The 21851-nt window shown below is 47.5% G+C and overlaps 1 protein-coding gene across 6 annotated transcripts in view; it reads left to right on the top strand.

Annotated features, from left to right (window-relative positions):
* Msra (methionine sulfoxide reductase A) overlaps nucleotides 1–21851 on the top strand; it is a 326527-nt gene that overhangs the window by 127651 nt on the left and 177025 nt on the right. For 5 of the 6 annotated variants that reach the window (XM_021734523.3, XM_021734521.3, XM_005337228.5 and 2 more), the window contains exon 2: nucleotides 4300–4368. In XM_021734523.3, the coding sequence (XP_021590198.1) occupies nucleotides 4300–4368 (69 nt within the window). Of the gene's footprint in view, nucleotides 1–4297; nucleotides 4369–21851 lie in introns of all 6 variants that reach the window. The other variant, XM_078030800.1, reaches the window with a different exon arrangement.

Below are 21851 nucleotides of genomic sequence, written 5' to 3'. Positions count from 1 at the left end.
TGTCCATGTTGCATGTGCTTCCCACCCTTGGCCCCTTAGCAGCCGTCTTGGTTATGAGGCTGGCCACTGTGTATTGCAGTGCTTGTGCTCAAGGAGCCTAGATTTTATTAGCGCCCCAGAGGGCATGAGCAGAGAGGCACATGGGCGCCAGGGCACGGATCATGGAAGGACAGATGGCCTCTGGTGCTGTAGGAGAAAGCCTGGTATCTTCAGGGTCCAGTACTGTCTGTTGCTTCAGGCACCCACTTGGGGCTGTGCCCAGTGATAAGGGGGCGCTGCTGTATGGGGTTTAAGAGGGTTTTATTGCAACTTGTCATGCAGAAACGCAGAGGAAATGGCTTCTTTCTTTGTTCCATCTTTCTGGTTTTTTCACTTAGACGAAGAGTTACAAGGTGATTTCATTTCATTTTCTATCCCTAAATGGCAAGAAGCTCTGTGGAGTGTTAAGTGGGGAAAGGATTTTGTGATCGCATTTGGGGATAATGAGAGGATGCTGTGGTTGATTAGTGCTGTCTGCCACGAGCATGGATATGGAGGCAGCTGTCCCATGCCTGACTCAGATCTTGCTGTGAGCAGAAAGTTCACACACAGATGATGATACCAGCCTCAAGGTTATGTGCCATATGCTGAGTGTTGGGCTTTACATTTTAAAATCATTTCATTCACAAAACCACCCACAAGGTAGGTACAAGTGGGAAAAATACAATGAAGAAATGCTCACAATAGAAAACAGAGGCACAGAAAGTTACGTGACTAAGACAAGGTCACATAGCCAGGGCTGGGAGAGGTTCAAAGTCAGGCAATCTTGTCCCAGAACCCAGGCTGTCACTGGCTTGCTAATGCCGAGCCAGCTGCCACTGGGCTGACGCAAGACGCAGCTGTGCTTCAGAAGAAAGTTCAAACTCCAGTTTACAGGGCCTCGGCTCCGTAAAGGAGGGGCGGCGACAAACCTCCTTCCGCAGCGTGAGCATTTCCCTGCTCCCACCTCCGCCTCCACCTCCGCCTCCACGTCCACCTCCACGTCCACCGTCCACTCCTCAGCAGAGTGGGTGGATGGAAAGGGAGCAGCTGGGGCCTTAAGGGAGGGACAGGGGACTCCCTGGTCTCCACCTGGCTGTGAGGCTATTTCTTAGTGCCCATTTTCAATGTTCATTTTTATAAATGAGACACTTGTACACATAAAGGACATTGCGTCTAGTCACATGCCCACAGACTAACTTTCAAGTGGCGACAGACTGCATATACAATGGTGTGCCCATAAAATGAGGCCACCAGTGACATCATTGCTGTCTTGTTTTTGTAAGTGCACTCTGCGATGTTCGATGTTCGTCCAGTGATGGAAACCGCTTACCAACCTGTCTCTTGGAATGTACCCTGTCAGCAAGTGACACGTCAAATAAATCTTTCATAATGGCGGAAGAGAGACTTATAGATACCAGTGGCCTCATTTACTAACAAATCCTTACTGCACACCTGCTCCCTGTGGGTACCGGCTGGGATCCCAGGTCCTGGAATGAGCCACAGGAAGAACCAGGCCCTCCCTGAGCTCACGGTCCACTCATTGGTATGGCCTTTGTCCAAATAGTGATATGAGTGTAAAGTGCAGCCCTGGCAAGCAGGCAGAGGAGAAGCTTGAACCAGGGTTTCAGGGGGGCACTAGGAGAAGGATGAGGGGCCAAGGTGATAGTCAGTCCGTGCAGGTCCTGGAAGCCATGCTAAAGAGTTGTAGCCTAGGAGTAGTGGAGAGTGGAAGGTGGGGAGGGCATTGGGGGAGTTTGTGCCATAATTAGGTTTGTTCCATGTTGCAGGGCAGTTGTGGCTGCTTTGAGAAGAGTGATTGGAAAGAGGGATCTGGAAAAGCTAGGAGGCCATTGTCGAGGTCCAGATAAGGAGGTCATGATGGCAGAACAGGAGTGGCTTGGGTGGTGACGGGTAGAGGAAAGGGACTCTAAAGAGGTAGAGGAGGTGAAATCAGCTAGGATTGGGTGGCTCGGATGTAGGCACTGAGGAGAAAGAAGGGCACCGCTGCTGACAAGGAATAAGAGATGGTGGGTCTGTCCCCAATGCAGGGGTGTGGAGGGGACTCAGCTCTGCATGTCGGGCAGTCCTCTGTGCTGCCCAGGTGGTCCACGGAGGTGTCAGAGGGGCTGCACTTTTTGATGAACACTTGCAGTGTTTCACTCGGGCCATAGAAGAGCCTCGCTGTCCTGGGAACCAACGCCTAACGGAAAATGTAGAAGTTTATAGCTTTGTTGATTTTTGAAATTTAAACATGTTTTTTCCCAAGACATTAAATAAATAACATACCAGTGTCAAAGGAAATGAATAAAAATAAAAATAAATACCTTGCACAATCTTCTTGTTTTCGTTTTGCGTGTTTTTCTGCTCATTTTTTCTGATGTCATTCATATTTCATTTAGTTGTCATTATAATCTACATAAAAGGCATAATAGAATTATTTTCCCTTATCAATATCCAAATGTTTTCCTTCATTTCTACAAAGCTTCCAGGGTAGTATTTAAACTATGTTGTGTAGTATTCCATTCGTTTGAAAAATCATGAATGGCAATTTTTAAGCATTTAGTTGATTTTAAGATTTCATTGTCACAAGTTAGACTTCAAATGCATATTGTTGCAAGTGGCACCTGTTTTTCCTCCTGCATTTTTCCTTAGGTTCAGTTCTTTCAAGTGGGCGTGGTGGGTTAGAGGGTTGAATGGGTCCCTGAGTCCTGAGTGGGTAAAGATACCCTTTCAGAACCACTGGTGGGTGCCGTGGGGGGTCTAACCAGAAGGCAGAACTTGGACCTCTGCACAGTAGCTCCTCGTGTTCCTTGGAGTTCAGTGACAGTGGTCCTAACTGCATTAGTGAGTGCTTGACAAGTCACCTGGGACCTTCCACCGTGACTCTGCCGTGTGTGCAGCTGAGGACCTCAGGCAGGCAGCGCAGCCCAGGACTTGCATTCCGAACCTGCACTGCGCTTTCCTTTTCCCGGGGCTTCATGCTCTTAGGATCACACCACAGTTACTCACAAGGAAGCTGTGGAAGTGCCTGAAGAACTGGTGGAGTCCTGAGGGACGTGTGAACTGAGCCTGCGGGATCTAAAGCACTTGTGCAGAGCTGAAGAGGGTCCCCCATGTTTGGATCCAGCCCTGGTCCGTCCTTGGTCACCCTTGCTTCCCAGCGTAACCCTGAACCATAGCCAGGCTATCCTGTTCCCTGGCTCAGGAGGTCCTCTGGTCCTTGCTCACATCCTGGCCCACCCCCTGCCCAGCCCTCTTGTCTCCTACCTGAGTGGCTCTCCTCTTGCCTCCTGCACCCATTCCCCAGCCTGCTCCCCTCCCCATGAGCTCCTCCCACTCCCGAGTCCACACCCCAGGACTGTGCTGAATCATAAGCTTCCTGTCACGTTTGTTTTGGAAATGTTTGCCTCTAAGGTAGCTGTTGTCCTCGAGGGCAGCAGCCATATCATACTTCTAGGAGCCTCACTTTAGTGCTGAGTCCTTCTCCATCGCTCAGCAAGCCTAAGGTGACCCCTTAAACTGCAATGCATGTGTGGGAGCAGTGTAGCTGTTCCTCTCTTGAATTTCCTACCTAAATGCTGTATTCAAAAAGAGCTGAGGCTACTATTAAAATCCTCCTAGATGGAGGTACTGCAGTGTTCTCTGTTTGGAGTCGTGAGAACAAGTTAATGCTGGAAACCTCGAACCTGATTTCTTTTTATTTCTGAGTCAGTCCTTGCTATGCACCAGTGCAAGAAGGATGGTTGGTGGTGGGGACCAGGGGGATGAAGGGACAGTGGGAGGCATGGAAATATCCACGTGGTCCTTAAGAAGACTGGTAATGCCTTTGGTCCCCTGGAGCAGAGCTTGATTTGTAGTGAGATGACATGACTGCTATTATGTTTCCTGAAAAATTGGGCCCAGTGTTACCGCGCTCATTTTACATCTCACTTAAGTGTAGATCGTGACAACCTTGTGATTGTTGAGAGTTGTCCGGGGAAACCAAGCACCCTGGGGACCTGCTGGCCAGGGGTCAGGCACTTTCAGGCTGTCCGGCCCTGCAGGAGCTTGAGCCTTGGCATGCTTATTTGCAAAATGTCTTCCCTAGACTACAGGATGTCTAGGTTCTGCTGTGACTAAGATTAAAAACAAGATAACCAAAACTCTCTGGGGAGGGTAAGCTTTGGTGTGCTTCTAACTCAAAATGAGAAATAGGCTCATTGACACATTTAATGACATGTGTTAGTAAGTGTGTAGAACTTTACACTTAAACTTGCATTTCTTTCTTTCTTTCTCTAGCCAAACATCATGTCAATGGCAACAGGACGGTTGAACCTTTCCCAGAGGGAACACAGATGGCTGTATTTGGTAAGATATCAACTCTGAAAGAAAACCCAAATTGTGTGCAAACCTACTGCCAACTTTCTTAGTTTTAGCAAGTGTCCTCGGGGCTTCAAAATCTGGGCTCTTCTAGATGTTTACGAGTCCTTACAGCCAAGAAAACTCTCAAGTTCTTAGTAATTTCTGGGATAGGGAATGCTTATTCTATAGAATCTAGCATGCTTTCTTTTCTCACTTTAACAACCCAAATATCAAATTGTGTATTTGCTATTTCTTTCGTCCACACTGTGAATTAACCTGCTAATTTAGTGTTTGAGATTTTCTTTGTGAGAAAGGGTTTTTCTCCCCACACGGATGTATATCTTTGTAAAAGGCTGGGATTCAAGTAATTTTAAGTTGTAATTCCACAAAAGTCAATCTAATTGGATGAACTTTTTCTTTTCCATCTAATGAGAACATTTTGGGGGGCAGGGTACTGGGAATTGAACTCAGGGGCACTTGACAGTGGCCACATCTCTAGCCCTATTTTTAATTTTATTTAGAGACAGGGTCTCACTGAGTTGCTTAGCACCTCATTGTTGCTGAGGCTGGCTTTGAACTCGAGCATCCTCCTGCCTCAGCCTCCTGAGTGGCTGGGATTATAGGCGGGCACCACCGAGCCCGATAAGAACATTCTTTAGAAGAAAACATCAATGTAAAATGGTTTAAGCAGAACAAAGTCCAATCCCTGACTGCATACCCACAATGTCCACTTATGGGCTGAGCAGAACCTTCTAGTTAGACTCTACACCTTTTGGCAAACTCCCTCTAGACCCTGTTTCCTTGTCTCCAGCATCTCCGGGGGTTTCCTCTGAAATGTCTCGTTCCTGAGCTTTCTGTCCTGCTTCCCTTCCTCTCTCCCTCCCTTTCTCCCTCTTCCTTCCCTTGTTCACACTGGCTTCCTTTTGTCCTTCTGGCCTCCACTTCCCTTCTTTCCAACAGTGCCTTGGGGCTCCTTGGGGATGGCACCTCTGTCCCCTGGAATTCAGCTGGACATCCAGAGTCTCCCTGGCTTGGCTCCCTCAGCCTTCAGACAGGTTCTGTGACCTCTCCTGTCCTAAAACCTTGAAGTCCTCTGACTTCACGCCTCTCCTAACTTCTGTCCCATTCTAATCTCGGGTGTCCTACACAACCGTACTGAAGTGGGTTTGACTCGGAGATGGGCCTCAAAACAGCCAGTCCCTAAATGAGCACATGGAGAATCCCCAAGATGGAATCCCTATTCCCTGAGACGGAATCAAACCTGGCGACCAGTTAGGATTAACTGTGGGAGAGCCGTGAAGCAAGGCCTAGTGCCACCTGTCAGCAAATCCTGCCTGGATGAGCAATCACCCTTTAAAATGTGCTGAGCAGTGATTAAAAATCAGTACATGCAGAACTTAAATGGACAATCTGATTTTGTAGAAGGCATAATGGACACTGTAACGTGTGTGGAAATATCTGATCTTCCCACTTTCGTATCCTGTCAGTGTCTGTTACCATGGGACACAAATGTCCCATGTGTCAATGTTCAAAGTGTTCTTTTGATGGTTTTTTTTTTGTTTTTTTTTTTTTTTTTTAGCCTTTCAGATTTGCCATCCCCAGAAATGTTAGAAATGAGGTTCCGTGACTTTTTGGGAAATGTGAAGTGACATTGACCTACCTTATGAGCTTCTATTGTTGGTGCAACTCCCTCCTGGAGGACAGGCTAATGACATGATGTAACTGTAACTATCAGAGAATGAAGATTTCCCCTGCTTTTTGCTGTCCAATTTGGTTTGTAGAGACTTACTAAAAACCCTAGCCCACAGCCTTCATGGTCTGACTTTGGTAGCAAGTTACTCCAAGCCTCAGTTTTCCTAGGGGAAAGGCTGCTGGCTGCGCGCTGAGCCTTTCTGGCTCTGAGCCCTTTGCTCTGCCTCCTCCCTCTAGGATCAGAGGCTCACCTGGTGGATCAGCCCTGGGGAGCTCACTGTGAATGGCCAATGTGTGTGGTTTGAGAAGAGCCGAATCACGCACAGAATTCCTACAAGTTAACAGTATGTAAAGGGCAGGATTATGCAGATCATAAGATAGAATACGTTTGACATCTAAGAATTCCTTCTTTAGAACTGCAGTTTGGCTCTTGCAGATGCTTAAATTAAGGTTCCTATTTTGGCTAAGTATATGCAAGCATTTCATGTTCACCTTTGCAGAATCGTTCTCTTTTTATGTCCCTGTCTACCTGGCCTACAGTGGTGAGGGAGTGGATGGCTTTTGAGGAGGACTTCTGTCCTTCTGGGTTGTTTATAGCTATACCATAAAGTTCAAACGAACACAGCATTTGACTCTTTGAGATATACTTGGCATTTCATCCTGCCAGCACCTTGTAAGGCTGCAGGGCTTATGTAGCCTCTTCTAGAAAGTTCACTGGGAGGGCTTAGCAGATTCAGCAGTGCCTTTCAGTCCATACACAGAAGCACGATTCCCTGCCAAGGCAATTTAGCAGATTGATTTGTAAACCCCCATGCATTCCCAGAGTGCTCTGAAGGACTCTTGAGATGCAGCTTTTGCCGGGAAAACACTGTCTGGAGTGACGTCTCCTGCGATGATTACGATTTCTCCCCATTTGATTTGAGTAGCAAGTATTAATAATGTACAGGCCTGTGTCTTACATCTTCCCGCCTGTGAGCTGACCAGAGCACCATGGTTCTTCATGCTCATCCACACTCATTCTTTGGCTTTGGCGGTCTCCACAGTTAATGCCAAAGTGCTCTCACCAAGAATGATTTCATGACCTAGTGGTAGATCATTTGAATGCACCTTATGAACGTTGTCTAAATAGGAGCTTTTAAGTTTGGTCCACTCTGCAGGTGACCACTGAGCTACCATTAGGCTCTTAGATCAGAGGAGAATGTAAAGAGAACAGACAGCATGAGGGATCCAGGCACATTCCAGTGTAAAAGTACCTGAGTGTGCTATTATATCTAGTAATGCGAGAACATACAGATGGCTCCTTAAAAACCGTCCTGGCCTACGGTTTTCACGGGTTATTTTTAACTCAAGACGTTCAGCTTTTCAGGCCTTCTTTTGTAGCGTTGGGGAGATCTTTTTCTGGGTCTTGTTTTCCTGCCACCGGAGCTCCTGGCCTCCTTTGTTGCCCTTTCCCTCAGTGCACTTTCTGACAATGCTAATGACGCCCATGGCCAGGCCCTGTCCTCCTGTGGTCTCCCCTCTCTTCCTGGGGGGCTCCCTTTCAAGTCAGCCGGACTCTTTCCCTGCACACTGCAAAAGCAGAACTGAACATTTCGCTGTTGCTCAGTGTCTTTGTTCCTGGTGGCTGAGAGTGCCCTGTGGCCGTCATCCCTTTTCTTCCGTTTGTCAGCCCTGTGAAGTGGACATTATTGTGCTCCTTTGTGGTGCAGAAACAGAGGCACCAGGGATTAAAGAAGCATGGTCGAGTATAGAGAATGCTCCCCCCGGGAAGGACATCTTTCCTCTACACAATGTGCCTGTCTTGGGAAGGGTCTCCGTGGCTTTCAATGTCTTAATGAAAGTGACAGTTCTTGGCGGTGGACCACTCCGTCCATGCAGAGAACCAGGTTGTGGCCACTCTGTGGAGGTGCTTCTCCAGCACAGAGCGGCTACTAATTTTATTAAAAATATTCCATAGTCAAGATTGGTCATTTCAAACGAAGGTAAATCTCACTAACTGAGAAGATGGGAAGTGAAGGGCAAGGGGATTCCAATCTTAAATTGTGGAGTTTCAGCCCAATTAAAGAAAATATGATAAAATATTTTAAACTTTGAAGTATAACCCTTGAACATAATTTTTTCTTCTAAATTAGGACACTTTTGAGAGGGAAAGGGTGCTATTAAAATCATGTTGCGCCAAACATGGTGGTGCACACCTGTAATCCCAGGGTCTCTGGAGGCTGAGGCAGGAAGATTGAGAGTTCAAAGCCAGCCTCAGCAACTTAGCGAGGCCCTAAGCAACTTAGTGAGACCCTGTCTCAAAATAAAGCATAAAAAAGGTTGGGGATGTGGCTCAGTGGTTGAATGCCCCTGGATTCAATCCCTGGTACAAAACAAAACAGAACAAAAACAACATTATGTTGAAATAATGAGGTGTAAACCTGGAGGGCTTCAGGCGATTGGTATACAATGCAACTGCAGGTTGTACGATATTTCATAAAGAAAAATAAATACAACTGAGCAAAGTGGAATGAGAAAAACGAAGCACTAAGATACATAAAATGAATTAAATGAATGAAAAAGTTGGAATGCAGTAGACTTTGATTGTATGTAATGTAGCATCAACACTCATAGCTAGGCTAACTTTGAAGATTTTATTCAGTAAATATTGCTATACTCTCTCTGAATGATTTTAGATTAAAAGTTAATTCATATCTATAAAGAAGGCTGATTCATGGCCCTTCAATAAGAGTAGAGAATATATCTGACTGTACACTTGAAATTTTAATATTGTACTAAGACTGGCCAATGATATGGAATAATGAACTTCTCATTAATCCAAGTGTTTAAATGATAGAGCAGTCGCTTAATGGGGGAAAATAGCTGTTAAGTTCCTTTTTTTCTCAGTTTTACTTATGTTTTAGAATGCTAAAACAACTATGACTTCTCCTCCTCCTCCTCCTCCTCCTCCTCCTCCTCCTCCTCCTCCTCTTCCTTCTTCTTCTTCCTTCTAATTCAAAATTCTTTTACCCTGTGGAGGTCGGAAACCTCCACCCAGGCAATTTGGTTGGAGGTGAGATTCTGAACCTGCATGTTCAGAAGCTGATACCCAGTGGGGTAGCTCAAGCTCCTCAGTGACTTCTCTGGGTTGTCCTGGGTGTTTTGCCTCCCAGTAGCCCGATAGTAGTGTATCTGTGACCCTAAACCACCACAAAACCTTTCTTCTGTGTCAGGTTCCCTTGGGTCTCTTCAGACAGGAGGACAAAGCCAGTACAAGACATCAGGGACCCTTGCTCATGCCCACGGCTCAGGTGTCAGCAGGCCAGGGGCTGGGGACACTCTAGGCTTTGACTGAGCAACTGCTGAAGGCCTGGTTGCAGGATTGGGGCCCACGGCTGTCAGAGGCTCAGAGACGCCCCCAACGCTGGGGGTTCACGGAGAATGAGATCAATGTCTGTAAGATGAGCCAATCACAAGAACAATTTTTTCCCCTGACTTGAATTGGAGGTGATTTTTGAAACAGCCTCAGTTATTTGTCTGCCAGCCAAGAAAACAGCCTTGGAAGCAGCAGGCAATATGTCAGACTTCAAAGGAGAATGTATTGGTGTCTCATTGGCTCGCGTCCAACATGATGTTGGTAAATAATCGAATCCCGGTGTGGCGTATTTCTCCCTGACCCTTGACTGAAAACTATTGAGGCCCGTTCTGTGAGCCGAGGAGTGGCAGTCCCTCATTCCAGGAAAAAGGCCAGGAAGAATGACTTTGAAATGTGTTTATAATTAACCGAACAATCTATATTCAGGAGACGGTTAGAACAGCAGGCTGCTGACTGGTGCGAACTTCTTAGATGGAGAAGCACAGAAATAGGCCTTCTCGCAGGGTGGTGGGACGCACCTCTCCAAGTGACAGCAACTGGGCCCTGGAGATGTGTTATAAGGCACATTTTATTTCTTATGTCTTTTTCAACTTCCGTCTTTTCCTTGGGTGTGGCGGGTCACACAGGGAAGGGAAAAAAGCCCTTGCTGAAGGATTGTTCTCAGAGCGGGGGACAGCAGCTGTCAGCGCCTGCTGACAGTCCCTTTTGACATGTGTGCGCCACTGGGGATGGTGCTACCGCTTTGTCCCAGTGCTGACCCAGGGAAGAGCCATGTGGAGAGGGAGGGCTTGTCTGCTGGGAGGGCTGGGTGTGGAAGGTGGAGATGGGGACGGGTCTGTGCTGGAAGGTGGAGCCGAGCCTGCTAGGGGGCGGGGAGATAAGTGAGCTTTGATAAAGTGCCACCCACGTGCCCACACACCTCGACCACTTGGGATGCAAGTAAGAGCCAGAAAGCAAGCCATCCCCAGGAAGCAGTTGTGCAAAGTCCATACGAACTGTAATTCCCAGAGGTCGTCAAGTCAGAGGTGTCTTGGAGTGACAGTGGATGGGGTTCTTGCCCGTCCGTGAATGAGGAGACTGTGTGCCTCGTGGAATGGTGGAGAGAAAGCTCAGCCACAGCAGGAGGGAGAGTGCCCTGAGTGGGAGGCAGCTGGCAGGGGCACATCTGGATCCCCGTCAGTGTGTTCAAGGACCTACAGAGGGAGCCCAGCTACAGCCGGACCCCCTGGTTGCAGCACCTCTCCCTCAAAATGCCAGATGGGTCCCGTACCCTGGGAACTCTGGGGAGCGATGGACAGAGTGAGTTGAGCACTGCTCGCATGTCAGCCGGGTCCCCACTGGTCCGATTAGATCGGGCTCCTTCAGTACCAGTGCAGCCAGTTGTGGCTGGGGTTTCACCATCATAACGCCTGTAAAGTGGCCTCCACTCAGCCAACCTTCACTTTTGAAAGTTTTGAATATAAAAAAGATTTACTTAATTTACTTTACAAATATGTCCAGACATTTCTTAAATTTCTGAGAAAATATGCTCAATAGCATATGCAGGGGGAAGAATCAATTATCCTTCTACTGCTTCTCTGTTAATTAAGTTATTTTAGAAAAGAAACATGGGTATGGAGAACAGGAAAATGAAAACATTTACTCATTGTTCAAATTAACCCAAATAATGTTTTTAAGAAAAATTCTGAGCAATGTGGATCAAACACCGATAATATGAAATATAATATTGTTTTTCTTGCTCTTACTCTTCCCAACTATTTATCTTGGGCCTTGTGATAAAATGGATTAAAGGAAAATTAAAAAGTATACAAGGTACAAAAATAGCATACATTAGAATTTGGTAAATATTAGACCAAAGAAAGATAAGTCAAAGGAAATCACAGAGTGTGGGCCATAACTTACACAATTTTTGAAAGTTGACCACAAATTCGGCTCTAAGTTTCCTAGCAGCAACATGGAGAAGGTTCAGTTTCGCTGTATAATTGAGTTTATTTATTTATTTTTTTTCAGTATAAAATTTGCCACTTTGGTCATTTTTAAGTGTGCGGCTGGCTGTTGTGCAACCATCACCGCCATCTGTCGCTGGGACTTTTTTATCTTCACCAGCTGACCTCTCACCCTCGTTCCCCTCCTCCAGCGCCTGGCCGTACATCCTCCTGTCTGTGACTCGACTACTCCAGGGGCCTCTTGCAAGGGGGCCATTCTGCACCCCGCTTTTGTGCTTGGCTTGTTTCAGGCAAGGGCAGGGGCGTCGCAGTCCCTCCTTCTCTGGCTGCGTGACATTCTGCTGTGTGTGGACTGCGTTCATCTACCCTTGTCCCCCGAGGCACCTGGGTTGCTCCCACCCTTGGGCTCTGTGGGCAGCGCTGCTGTGAACGCAGGCACAGCCGTCTCTTCCCTTCTCTTGGTGACCATGGCCAGGAGTGGAGCTGCTGGACCTCGTGGGGACCCCGCTCTTCCAGCAGTCGTCCCACCGTTTTCCACCTGGCTGCCCGGCAGCGTCCCCAGTAGGGCACCGGCTTCTCACGTCTCGCCAGCCCTGCTGCTGCGCTCTTCGTTTGAGCAGCCATCCCGGGGGTGGCAGTGGTGATTGGCTTCAGGTTTTCTTAGTGATCCTGAAAAGGAAGCTGCTTGGGGGGAAAACACCCTGATTCTAGAACCAGAAGGAAACTTCTGTTCAGGGCACTTATGAAGAGGACACCCTTGTCCTGTAAGGCCATTGGTAGTGCTGCTGCCAGTGCTTTAGGAAGGACAGTAGGAGTGCTTTATGGGCTGTTTGTCACACTGCCCTTCTCCTGGCTCAGGACACCCTCCAGGGACCATTTGGTCCATGTCCCACTGCCCTGCCCCTGCCACTGGTGGGCTCTGGCTCAACCCAGAGATTAGTTGCTTTGTATCTAAAACAATTGATGGACAAGATGTCCGTTAGGGAATTTCCTATCAATAGTACTTCTCTCAATTGAGTTTCTAAAAATGTTTTACTTCTTTATTGTGGAAAGTGTCCAGCGTGTATACAAGTAAGAGAGGAGATGGCCGAGCGCATGCGCTGGCCTCTGCGGCTCAGCTGTGCTGCCCCGCCCCCGCCCCAGGCTGAAAGCCAGCCTCAGATGTCATGGCAGTTCTCTGTGAGTATTTTAGTGTATATCTTTAAAGATGCCTCTTAAAAGAGGGATATTGACCTCTTAAAGCAGAAGAATGATTCTTACATTACCTAAAATTTTTTATTGTTCATTAATGTTGTACAATATTTAGTAAGTCTTTATTTCCCCTATTGTCTCATATTTACTGGCTCAGATTTATGAGACAATATTGTTTAACTGTTCATCTGAATCAGGTTCCAAATAAAGTCCTTATGTTGCAATTGGTTGATATAAATATTCAGTCTCTTTTTATCACCTCTCTCTCTTTCTCAGAATTTATTTGTTTAAAAAATTGGATAATTTGCCCTGTACATTTCCTTCAGTCCGAACTGAATGATCACCTTCTTCCGTTCTCTGTGTTTTCCATGAATTAGGAGTTAGAGGCCGGATCAGAACCTGGAAATGTCATTCAGGAGGCATTTAATAACTGGCTCTTTCTTTTTTGGTGAAGGTAGCAGCCTTTACTAATGACTGCCATGACCCGTTATTTTACTAGAGACTGCAAGATTCAGTTGGCCCTGTGTGTCTGTGGGTTCTCTATCCATGGATTCAACCAACCATGGATGGGAAATATATTTTAAAAACTTGTTTCTGTTCTGAACATGTACAGACATGTTTTTCTTGCTGTTATTACCTAAACAACACAGAATAACAACTATTTACATCGCATTTACATTGCATTAGTGTTGTAAGTAGTTTAGAGATGACTTAAAAGTATTTGGGAGCCTGTGCATAGGTTATATGCAAATACTTTGCCATTTATGTGAGAGGCTTGAGCATCTTTAGATTTGAGTATCTCGGAGCCGGAAGGGGCCTTGGATCCATCCCCCTATGGTCCCTTTGAGAACTGGAATATTTCTATAACAGGAAACTTCCCCTTATGAACCGTTGAACACCAGGAGATGGAGTTTGATCAGGAAAGCAGAGTGATGCTCAGTGTCCCTGAATCTACCATTGGCTCCATGTGAGCGTGGTTGAGCGTGTACTTGTGTGTGAGAGGCATACCTGTGGACAGCTGCGGAAGCCAAAGGTCCACTACCCTGTGATGGAAGCCTCTGAATGGCCACTTACCTTAGGACATTTGACCCAGTTATTGAGATTTCCAATCATTCGGCCAGTTGAAAATACAGCCACAGCAGCGGATTGCCCCAGCTGACGTGGGGTCAGGTGGCAGGGGTAGTTTCTGGGGCGAAGCCGAGTCTGGGGAGTAGCCACCTTCTGTTTTGTCCCCACCCAGTTCTGGTGACCAGAGGACCTGCTGCCACATGGATTCGAGTCCTGAGCCTCCAGATTAGGACCAACTCCTGAGGGGCCGGGGGCTGAGCCTGAAGTGGCTGTCCAATTCTGAAGCCCTGAGAAGGGAAGCGACGGGCTCCTCAGGGGCTCTCGGTCAGGTGCGTTGCCAGTGCGTCCGGCTTCCCAGGCAGGACCGCTGGAATGATCCATCCACCGTTATGGCAGCCACATACCCCGGGCTTTGAGAAGGCGAGCTCCGTCCTGATCCGCGTACACGTTCACCTCATTCCTACCTCCCGTCTATATTTTTATAAGTCATTTAAATTCTTCTTTTGGAACGATGCCATGTATAAATTAAGTACTAAAAATGAAACAAAATGAAACTTCCTGGGTCTCGTGGAGGGTCCGTGCTTTTGTTTTTGTTTTTAGATGATCAAAGCCAGCGTCTTTGCACTTTTCCAGGAGGACTGGGAGTGTGGCCACTGGAAGAGGGTCAGCTGATGGGCTTGAGCCCTGCTGAGGAGCAGCCAGTGAGCTCTGCGGGCGGCTCTCACTGCAGAGCCCAGGGACTGCCCATCAGTAGGTGTCACTATGCCGGACGCCCTTCCTCTTCCTGACGTGCCATTGGCATCTCAGGGCTTGGGGTCATAGCTGACTAGGGCGCCCCTAGCCCTGGAGCAGCAGCGGTGCCTGCGCATGGAGGACCTCCTGGTGTAGGTCCCACTGGGTGTCCTTGCAGGTCTCAGCTGGGATTCCATACTCAGGACGGTATGAAAGAAATTAATGACAGTCCGTGGTAGACCATGTCATAAATAAATTGAAAAGATTTAAAAAATACATTTAGCATTAGGTGAGTGAAAGCAGACTCATGTGGCCTGCAGAATCTGGCTTACCCAGAGGTCCGGGTTTCTCTTTTGGGAAAACAATTTTTTTTTTTTTTTTTTTTGCTTGAATCTCTGACCCCACCGCCCAAACTTTCCTCCAGAGTCCTCTCAATCCCCCTGCCTCTCTGTGGTGACACACCTCCAGGTTCTGTGCTTGGGTCCTTGTCAGGACAGGGGGAAATCTTTCTAGCAGGTGCCTGCATCCATCTTGCTTTTGACCCCACATATCAAGCTGGTGCTTGGGAGACTCTTCTTATCCCTTTCCCAGGGCCACCTTACCCCCAGGGCTTCCCTTCCTTGGAGTATGACCTTTGTCCCGATGTCACTGAGGACCAAGAATCGAGAAGAGTTTCTATTCACCTCACAAGGAACATGAACAGGAGGAGGTGCCAGTTATCTGGGGAAGCCTGAGGGCTACGGTGGCACGGGCGAGGGGCAGGCGGGCTGTCAGGGATGCAGTGGTCCTTCCTCTTGGCTGCCCATCTTGAGGCTGGACAGTACAGCCTTTGGCCAGCTTCGCAGTGGAGATGTGCAACCCTGGGGCCATGCAGTGGAGAAGGACCAGGGGCATGGGTCTGGTGTGGAGCCTCTGCCCCTCCACATGCAATACACAAACACAAGCAAAGCTGGGTTCCCAGACAAATGGCCTGGGTTCCAACTCTGGTGCCAAGACACCTGGCAGCCAGGCAGGTGCACCAGCTGAATGACAAATGGCTTCCAGTGGCTCTGAATGCAGGTTATGTCCCTGTTTTCTCTCCCATTAGGCATTTGCAATCTAGCTTACAGTGGAAAGGCTGTCAAACACCAGCAGTACCCCAACTGGCTTTTCCCTTTGAGCATTAATTTCCATATTACAAAATATTTTCATGCATGTAATTTCATTTGTTCTTTGCAGTTAACTCTGAGGTGAGAAAATAAGACTAGCATTCACATCATTTTTCTTATTCATCAAATCATTTATTTGGTGCAACAGGAGACAGAAAAAAATTTCTCCCCTCAAGGAACTTATACTCTAGGAGTGCGGTCAGAAACAAGATAGCTGTATAAAGCACGTTATGTCAGACTGTGATAAGTGTACACTAAAATAAAACAGGGATGGGGGTAGGAAAGGACAGGCTGGGGTTGATCGCAATTTAAAATAGCATCGTCAAGGAAGGCACATTGAGATGCTAATATTTAAGCAAAGACCAAGAAGAGGTGCACTGTCACCAGAGATGTGTTGAAAACGTGTCCCGTGCAGAAGAAACAATTGCAAAGGTTCTGGGGCAGTAGCAGGTTGGGTAGGAGGCCTATGTGGCTGGAGTAGAATTGACAAAGGAAGAGGAAGAAGGAGGAGATTAAGAGAGAATCTGGTTATCGGGGACCTTGTGGGTATTCCTGGGGACTTTGGCCTTTGTTTTGAATATTATAGGAAATCTTTAGAGCATTGCGGCAGAGGAGTGATGTAATATGACATATATTACAAAACAATCACTTCGACTGCTCAGGATGGAGGGAGGAATACCAGCAGCAGAAATACCACTCAGGAGGCTGTGTGGTAAGAGGCCAGCACTTCTGTCTTGAACACACAACTTCAACTACATACCCTTGTGGACCTTAGTCAGATGCAGTATGTTCACAGTTTTAGAAGATTTTATTTATCCCACTGTTTTGAGAATTTAAATGGCCCTTTTAAATAACACATTATCTTGGCTATTATCAAAAAGTCCAAAGATAATAGTTGTTAGTGAGGATTCCCATGGTTGGTGGAAATGTAAATTAACATTAAAAATTGCCCGTTATCCAGCAATTCCAGTACGGGGTGATACCTAAGGGAAATGAGCTTGGAGTCTTGAGGGGGCCTGTCATGGCAGCACTGTTCACAGTGGCCGAGGCGTGGAGTTGGCCCGAGTGTCCATCCACAGGTGAGCGGGGAGCAAGTGGTCTGTCTGTCAGTCGAGTGCTATTTGCTTTAATAGTGAGGAAGTCCCGTCATCTGTGACAGCACAGACGGACCTGCAGGACGCTGAGCTCCGTGAAGTAAGCCAGGCACAGAAAGACAAGTGCCACACAACTGCACTCACACGTGGAATCTAAAGAAGTCCAGTTCATGGATGCTCACAGAAGAAAAGTGGCCCCAGGAGCTGGAGTGAGGGTGCTGGTCAAGGAGGCAGGGTGGCTGCATTATTATGACAGGGACTTGAAAATTGCCAGGAGGAGGTTTTAAGTGTGCTTACCACACACACAAAATGTGAAGTGAGGGGTGTGTTAATCAGCTGGTTCCATCATCCCGCAGTGTGTGTGTTAACCAAAACGTACCACAAACCGTAAATACGTGTCGTTTTCCTTGTCATCTTAGAAAGACATGGATAGTAAACAATGCCCCAGTTAAAACAGGGACAGGTCATCTGTGGAGCGTTCAGGGACAGTCAGTGCTCCACTGGAGAGCAACGTTACTTGCATTTTTGGATGGACACGGTGAGGTCACTGGGACGCGTCCTGAAGGTGTGCAGGGGTGTCTGCTGAGAGGCTTGTTCCACCATCCATGGGGCAGTGGGGAAGCGCCCCCCACTCGGGGCAGGGGAGACAGGTCAGGGCATGTTGGGCTGGGCTGGGAGTGGGAAACCAGTGGCGAAAGGGGCCTGAAATTGACCTGTGAGGTAAGTCAGCATGTCACGGATCTTTAACTCCTCCACCATGGCCACTGTGACCAGGAACATCAGGTACCTGTGGTCAGCCAAATGTGGGTTTTGATCCTAACAGATGTGTTCTGACCTTGGTTATGTTTTGAAGCTTCCAGCTGCTAGTAATCTCACTTCTGGACCAAGTTTTAAGAGACTGTGTGAGTTGCAAGAGGGAACTGGAGAGTAGCCAGATGTTGCTTTCCAGGCAGAACCCCAAGGGGACCGAGCCCTTGGAGAGGCAGGGAAACACACTGGCCAGTGGGTCCCTTGGTGGCAGCACTGGGGTCACAGCTGCTTAGCAAAGACTGCACATAGAAAGTGGCCGAATCACAGGCTACTTGGGGGTAGCTGGAAATCAACAGGAAGCCTTCTGGAACGCAGGAGCTCCGGAGGGAGTGCCCAGGGGCTTTGCATGAATCCCAGTGACTCTGACCTGGGCCCTACGGGTGAGTGCCCAGTCCTGAATGAAACTGGGGTTCAGAGACTCGTAGAGATGTTAGGCCTCTTTCAGGGGGGGCCGAGTCTCAGGGGTGGGCCCGGGGCGAAGGCTGCATCCTAGGACTGAGGAAGAAAACCAAATGAAGCCACTGTATTTACATTAAATTTAAATTTAATTTAATTTAAATTAAATTTAAAACTGAGATTCCTAAGAATCAAGGTTGCCCACCAGAAATTAAATTGTTTTCCAGAAAAAAATTCAACATTCTTCAGAGGAAAAAAACAAAACCCAATTTCTATTGGATCCTCCACAGTGTTTATCATACAATAAAAATTATCAGATGCAAAGAAACAAGAAAATGTGATTAATGATTAAAGGAAAATAGCCAAGAGAAGCAGGCCCAGAGGTGAACCAGTCAGATGTTGGAATCGGCAGACGGGGACTTAAACCCTGTCCTAAGTATATGAAAGGGTCTGCAGGGAAAGATGGTGAAGAGGTGGGGAAATATTGACAAAGAAATTAAAACTATAAAAGAAAATAAAATGGCAATTCCAAGATTGTAAAATTTAGCATCTGAAAATAACGTTCGAGTGGACCTAGGAGGCGTCTGGACACTGCAGGAGACAGGATCAGTGAATCTGAAGGCAGGTCAGTGGGACTTACCCAAGCTGGAGCACACAGAGGAAAAATGTTCTTGAAAAGTGAACAGAGCTCAATGACTGTGAGATGATGAATGTCAGGTGGCCCGATACACCTGAGACGGAGCATCAGAAGAAGCTAGAAAGTAACTGGGACAGAAGATAGATTTGAGGGAATAGTGACCACAAGTTGGATGAAAAACTGTTGGGGGAGTCAAGGTGAATGACAGGTCTGGAGGGTCGGAGGTGGGGATCAAATCAGGATCAGGGAACAGAATGCTCTGGGTGGGGAGGAAGGTGAACACAAGACCAGAAGGTCATCTCGCTCCAGGACCACCCTCCCCTACTTCCCCACTTGGTTCCTTTTAGGATGAACTGTCCTCCTTCTCTGGTTCCATGGTGACAGTGCTGGAATGGAAAGCTCACGGGCTTGGACTGGGACCTCAGCTTGAGCCCCAGCTCTGCTTCTAGCTAACTTGTGTCCAGGGCAGATCATTCCAGTCTGCATCCTGCATCATCACCCCTCAGAGGGAGGGGGCGCCCCACCCAGCCAGCTGGGAGCCAGGTTAAGGAAATACACTCTATCCTAAGAGCAGCAAGAGCCATGGAAGTGGGAAGAACACAGTGAGTTTCAGAAAGATGGCCCAGGCTTCAGGGTGCAGCGTGGAGTGGGTGGACAGGCGTGGAGAGACTGGGCTGGAGGCACCACTGGGCCCCACACACCCCTGACACTTTCCCCAGAGCTGTGTGCTCCCTGTTCACAGAAGACCTTGGTCTCCGTCTACACCACAGCTCAGTGATCACCAGCCAGACACAAAATAACCCCCGCCCTACAAGTGAAGCCAGATTAGACAGGCAGAGAGGCCAGGGTCCATCCAGAGCATGGAGGGATTGAAATGGGCACGCCTTCAGAGCCCTTCCTCCACCCTTATCAAGGTAACCTGCCCCTGCTCCAACCTGTGCCTAAGGTCACCTGTCCCAGGGACTGGCCATGCAGGGAGTTGTTAATTATGCCCCTCCAGCCCATCTGCCTCTCGCCTTCTGGGCACCCCACATCTGCAGTAGAGAGACAGAGAAGGGGGCAGGAGAACGCAGGAAGCCCAGGACACACAGAAAGGCAGAACGCCTGGCCTCTTGGGAGACCAGGACACCAGCTGGCCCCCTTCTCCCTCCCAGGAGAAGTCTGCTACCCCTTTTTAAACACACCCTGCTGTATATGCCTGCCTCGGCGTGCGTCTCTAATGTCTTACTTCAACATGTGGGAGCAGTGGCCAGAGGTACCACAAGTGTGGGTCCCTTTCCCTAGAGGGGAGGGGGCTCAGTCTTAAAGGGTGAGAGGTGGTGGCCTAGGCCAGGCGGTATGGGCATGCAGTCCTGCGGAGGAGCTGAGTCCCTTGGCCAATCTGTCATCTTTTTAAAGATCCCATGATTTCCCCCAGAGGGGCTTCTCAGAGTTCAGCCATGGTCAGGTCCTTCCCCGAGTTCGGCTGTGGCCAGGTCCTTCCCTTGCTGGGACATCTTTGTCTCTAGAGAAGCTGGGCTGCTCCGCCTACCCCCGGGGATACTGCTTCCCAGCCCCCTGTGGCGGACCTCCTTAGCCACTCCACTCCCTTCCTGTCCTTGGCTGCAGCCTGCCCAGCGGTCAGCTCTCAGTGACCTCCCCCGCCCTCCTCGTGCCTCAGTTCATCGGTAAGGGCTCCCACCTTGCACTGTGCCTGCATTCTGAGTGGGTGGTCTCCTCTTCCTGTCTGGTAAACACTTTGCTGAAAGGTTCTGGATTTTGTCTTCCATACTCTCAAATCAGCCCCTTCCTCTAAGTATCTTGTGAGATGAGTGAATGAGCATGTTCTGCCTATTGGCAGCAGAAGAAAAGTCCTTGTAATTCAGTGACTTAATGTATACACGGTTGAGTAAGAAATAGTTTGAAAATTTTAACTTGAAGAAAAGAATATTTGATTAGAGGAGTAAAACCCTGCATAGGGACTTTCGGAGGACATCACAGGGGCCTTCTGGAATCTTCTGAGGGTTGGCATTGTGATGGGGCCAAGCTCTTTACAGTGGATGACCTTTCCCTCTGTAGTAGGTAGCCTGCAGCCTGGTTCCCGAGTACTCCTTAGGTGAATAACATTCCAACACCAGCACACACTCCTTCCTCCCAAGTGCAGCTCCACACCCACGGGCCAACTTCTCTCAGTCCCCCTCCTACTTCCCTTCCCAGTCTCTGGTAACCACTGTTGTACTCTCTACTTCTATGAGCTCAACTTTTTTAGTGCCACAGATGAAAATAATCTTTGCCTTTCTGTGCCTGGCTTATTTCACTTAACATAACATCTTCCAGGCTTACCCATGTTGCTATAAATGACAGAATTTCATTTTGTTTATGGCTGAGTAGTACTCCATTGTGTTCCTAAACCACATTTAAAAAAATTTTAATGTCTTCTTTTTAGTTATACATGACAGTAGAATGTATTTTGACATAACATACAGAAATGGAGTAAAACTTCCCATTTTTTGTGATTGTACATGATGTGGTTACACTGGTCATGTATTCATATATGAATATAAGGAAAGAGATGTCCAGTTAATTTTACTGTCTTTCCCATCCCAATCTCTCTCCTTTCCCCTGATGCTCCCATCCAATCCAGTGAGCCTCCACTCCCCACATCACTGCCTATTGTGAGTCCATATCTGAATATCAGAAAGAATATTTGGCCTTTGGTTTTTTGAGATTGGCTTTTTTCACTTAGCATGATGATCTCCAGATCCATCCATTTACTGGCAAATGCCATAATTTCATTCTTTTTCATAGCTGAGTAATATTCATTTGTTCATATATACCATATTTTCTTTATCCAGTCATTTGTTTAAGGGTACCTTAGTTGGGTGCATAGCTTAGCTATTGGGAATTGAGTTGCTATAATATCAATATGGCTGCATTACTGTAGTATGCTGATTTTAAGTCCTTTGGGAATAAACTGAGGATTGGGATAGCTGGGTCAAATGGTGGTTCTATTCCAAGTTTTCTGAGGAATTTCCATACTGCTTTTCAGAGTGGTTGCACCAATTTGCAATCCTACCAGCAAAGTGTGAGTGTACCTTCCCCCCACATCCTGGCCAACATTTATTGTTACTTGTATTCTTGATAATTGCCCTTCTGACTGGAGTGAGATGAAATCTCAGTGTAGTTTTAATTTGCATTTCTCTAATTGCCAGTCATACTGAAAAATTTTCCATATATTTGTTGGCCAATTGTATATCTTCTTCTGTGAAGTGTCTGTTCAATTCCTTTGCCCATTTATTGATTGTTTTTTTTTTTTTGAGTTCTTTATCAATCCTGGAGATTAATGCTCTGAGGTGCAGGTGGCAAAGATTTTCTCCCATTCTGTAGGCTCTCTCTTCATGTTCTTGATTGTTTCCTTTGCTGTGAAGAAGATTTTTAGCT

The sequence above is a fragment of the Ictidomys tridecemlineatus genome, chromosome 14 (assembly GCF_052094955.1).
Source record: "Ictidomys tridecemlineatus isolate mIctTri1 chromosome 14, mIctTri1.hap1, whole genome shotgun sequence".
Taxonomy (NCBI): Eukaryota; Metazoa; Chordata; class Mammalia; order Rodentia; family Sciuridae; genus Ictidomys; species Ictidomys tridecemlineatus.
The sequence above is the reverse complement of the archived record's forward strand: the minus strand, read 5'-3'. Positions and strand labels throughout refer to the sequence as shown.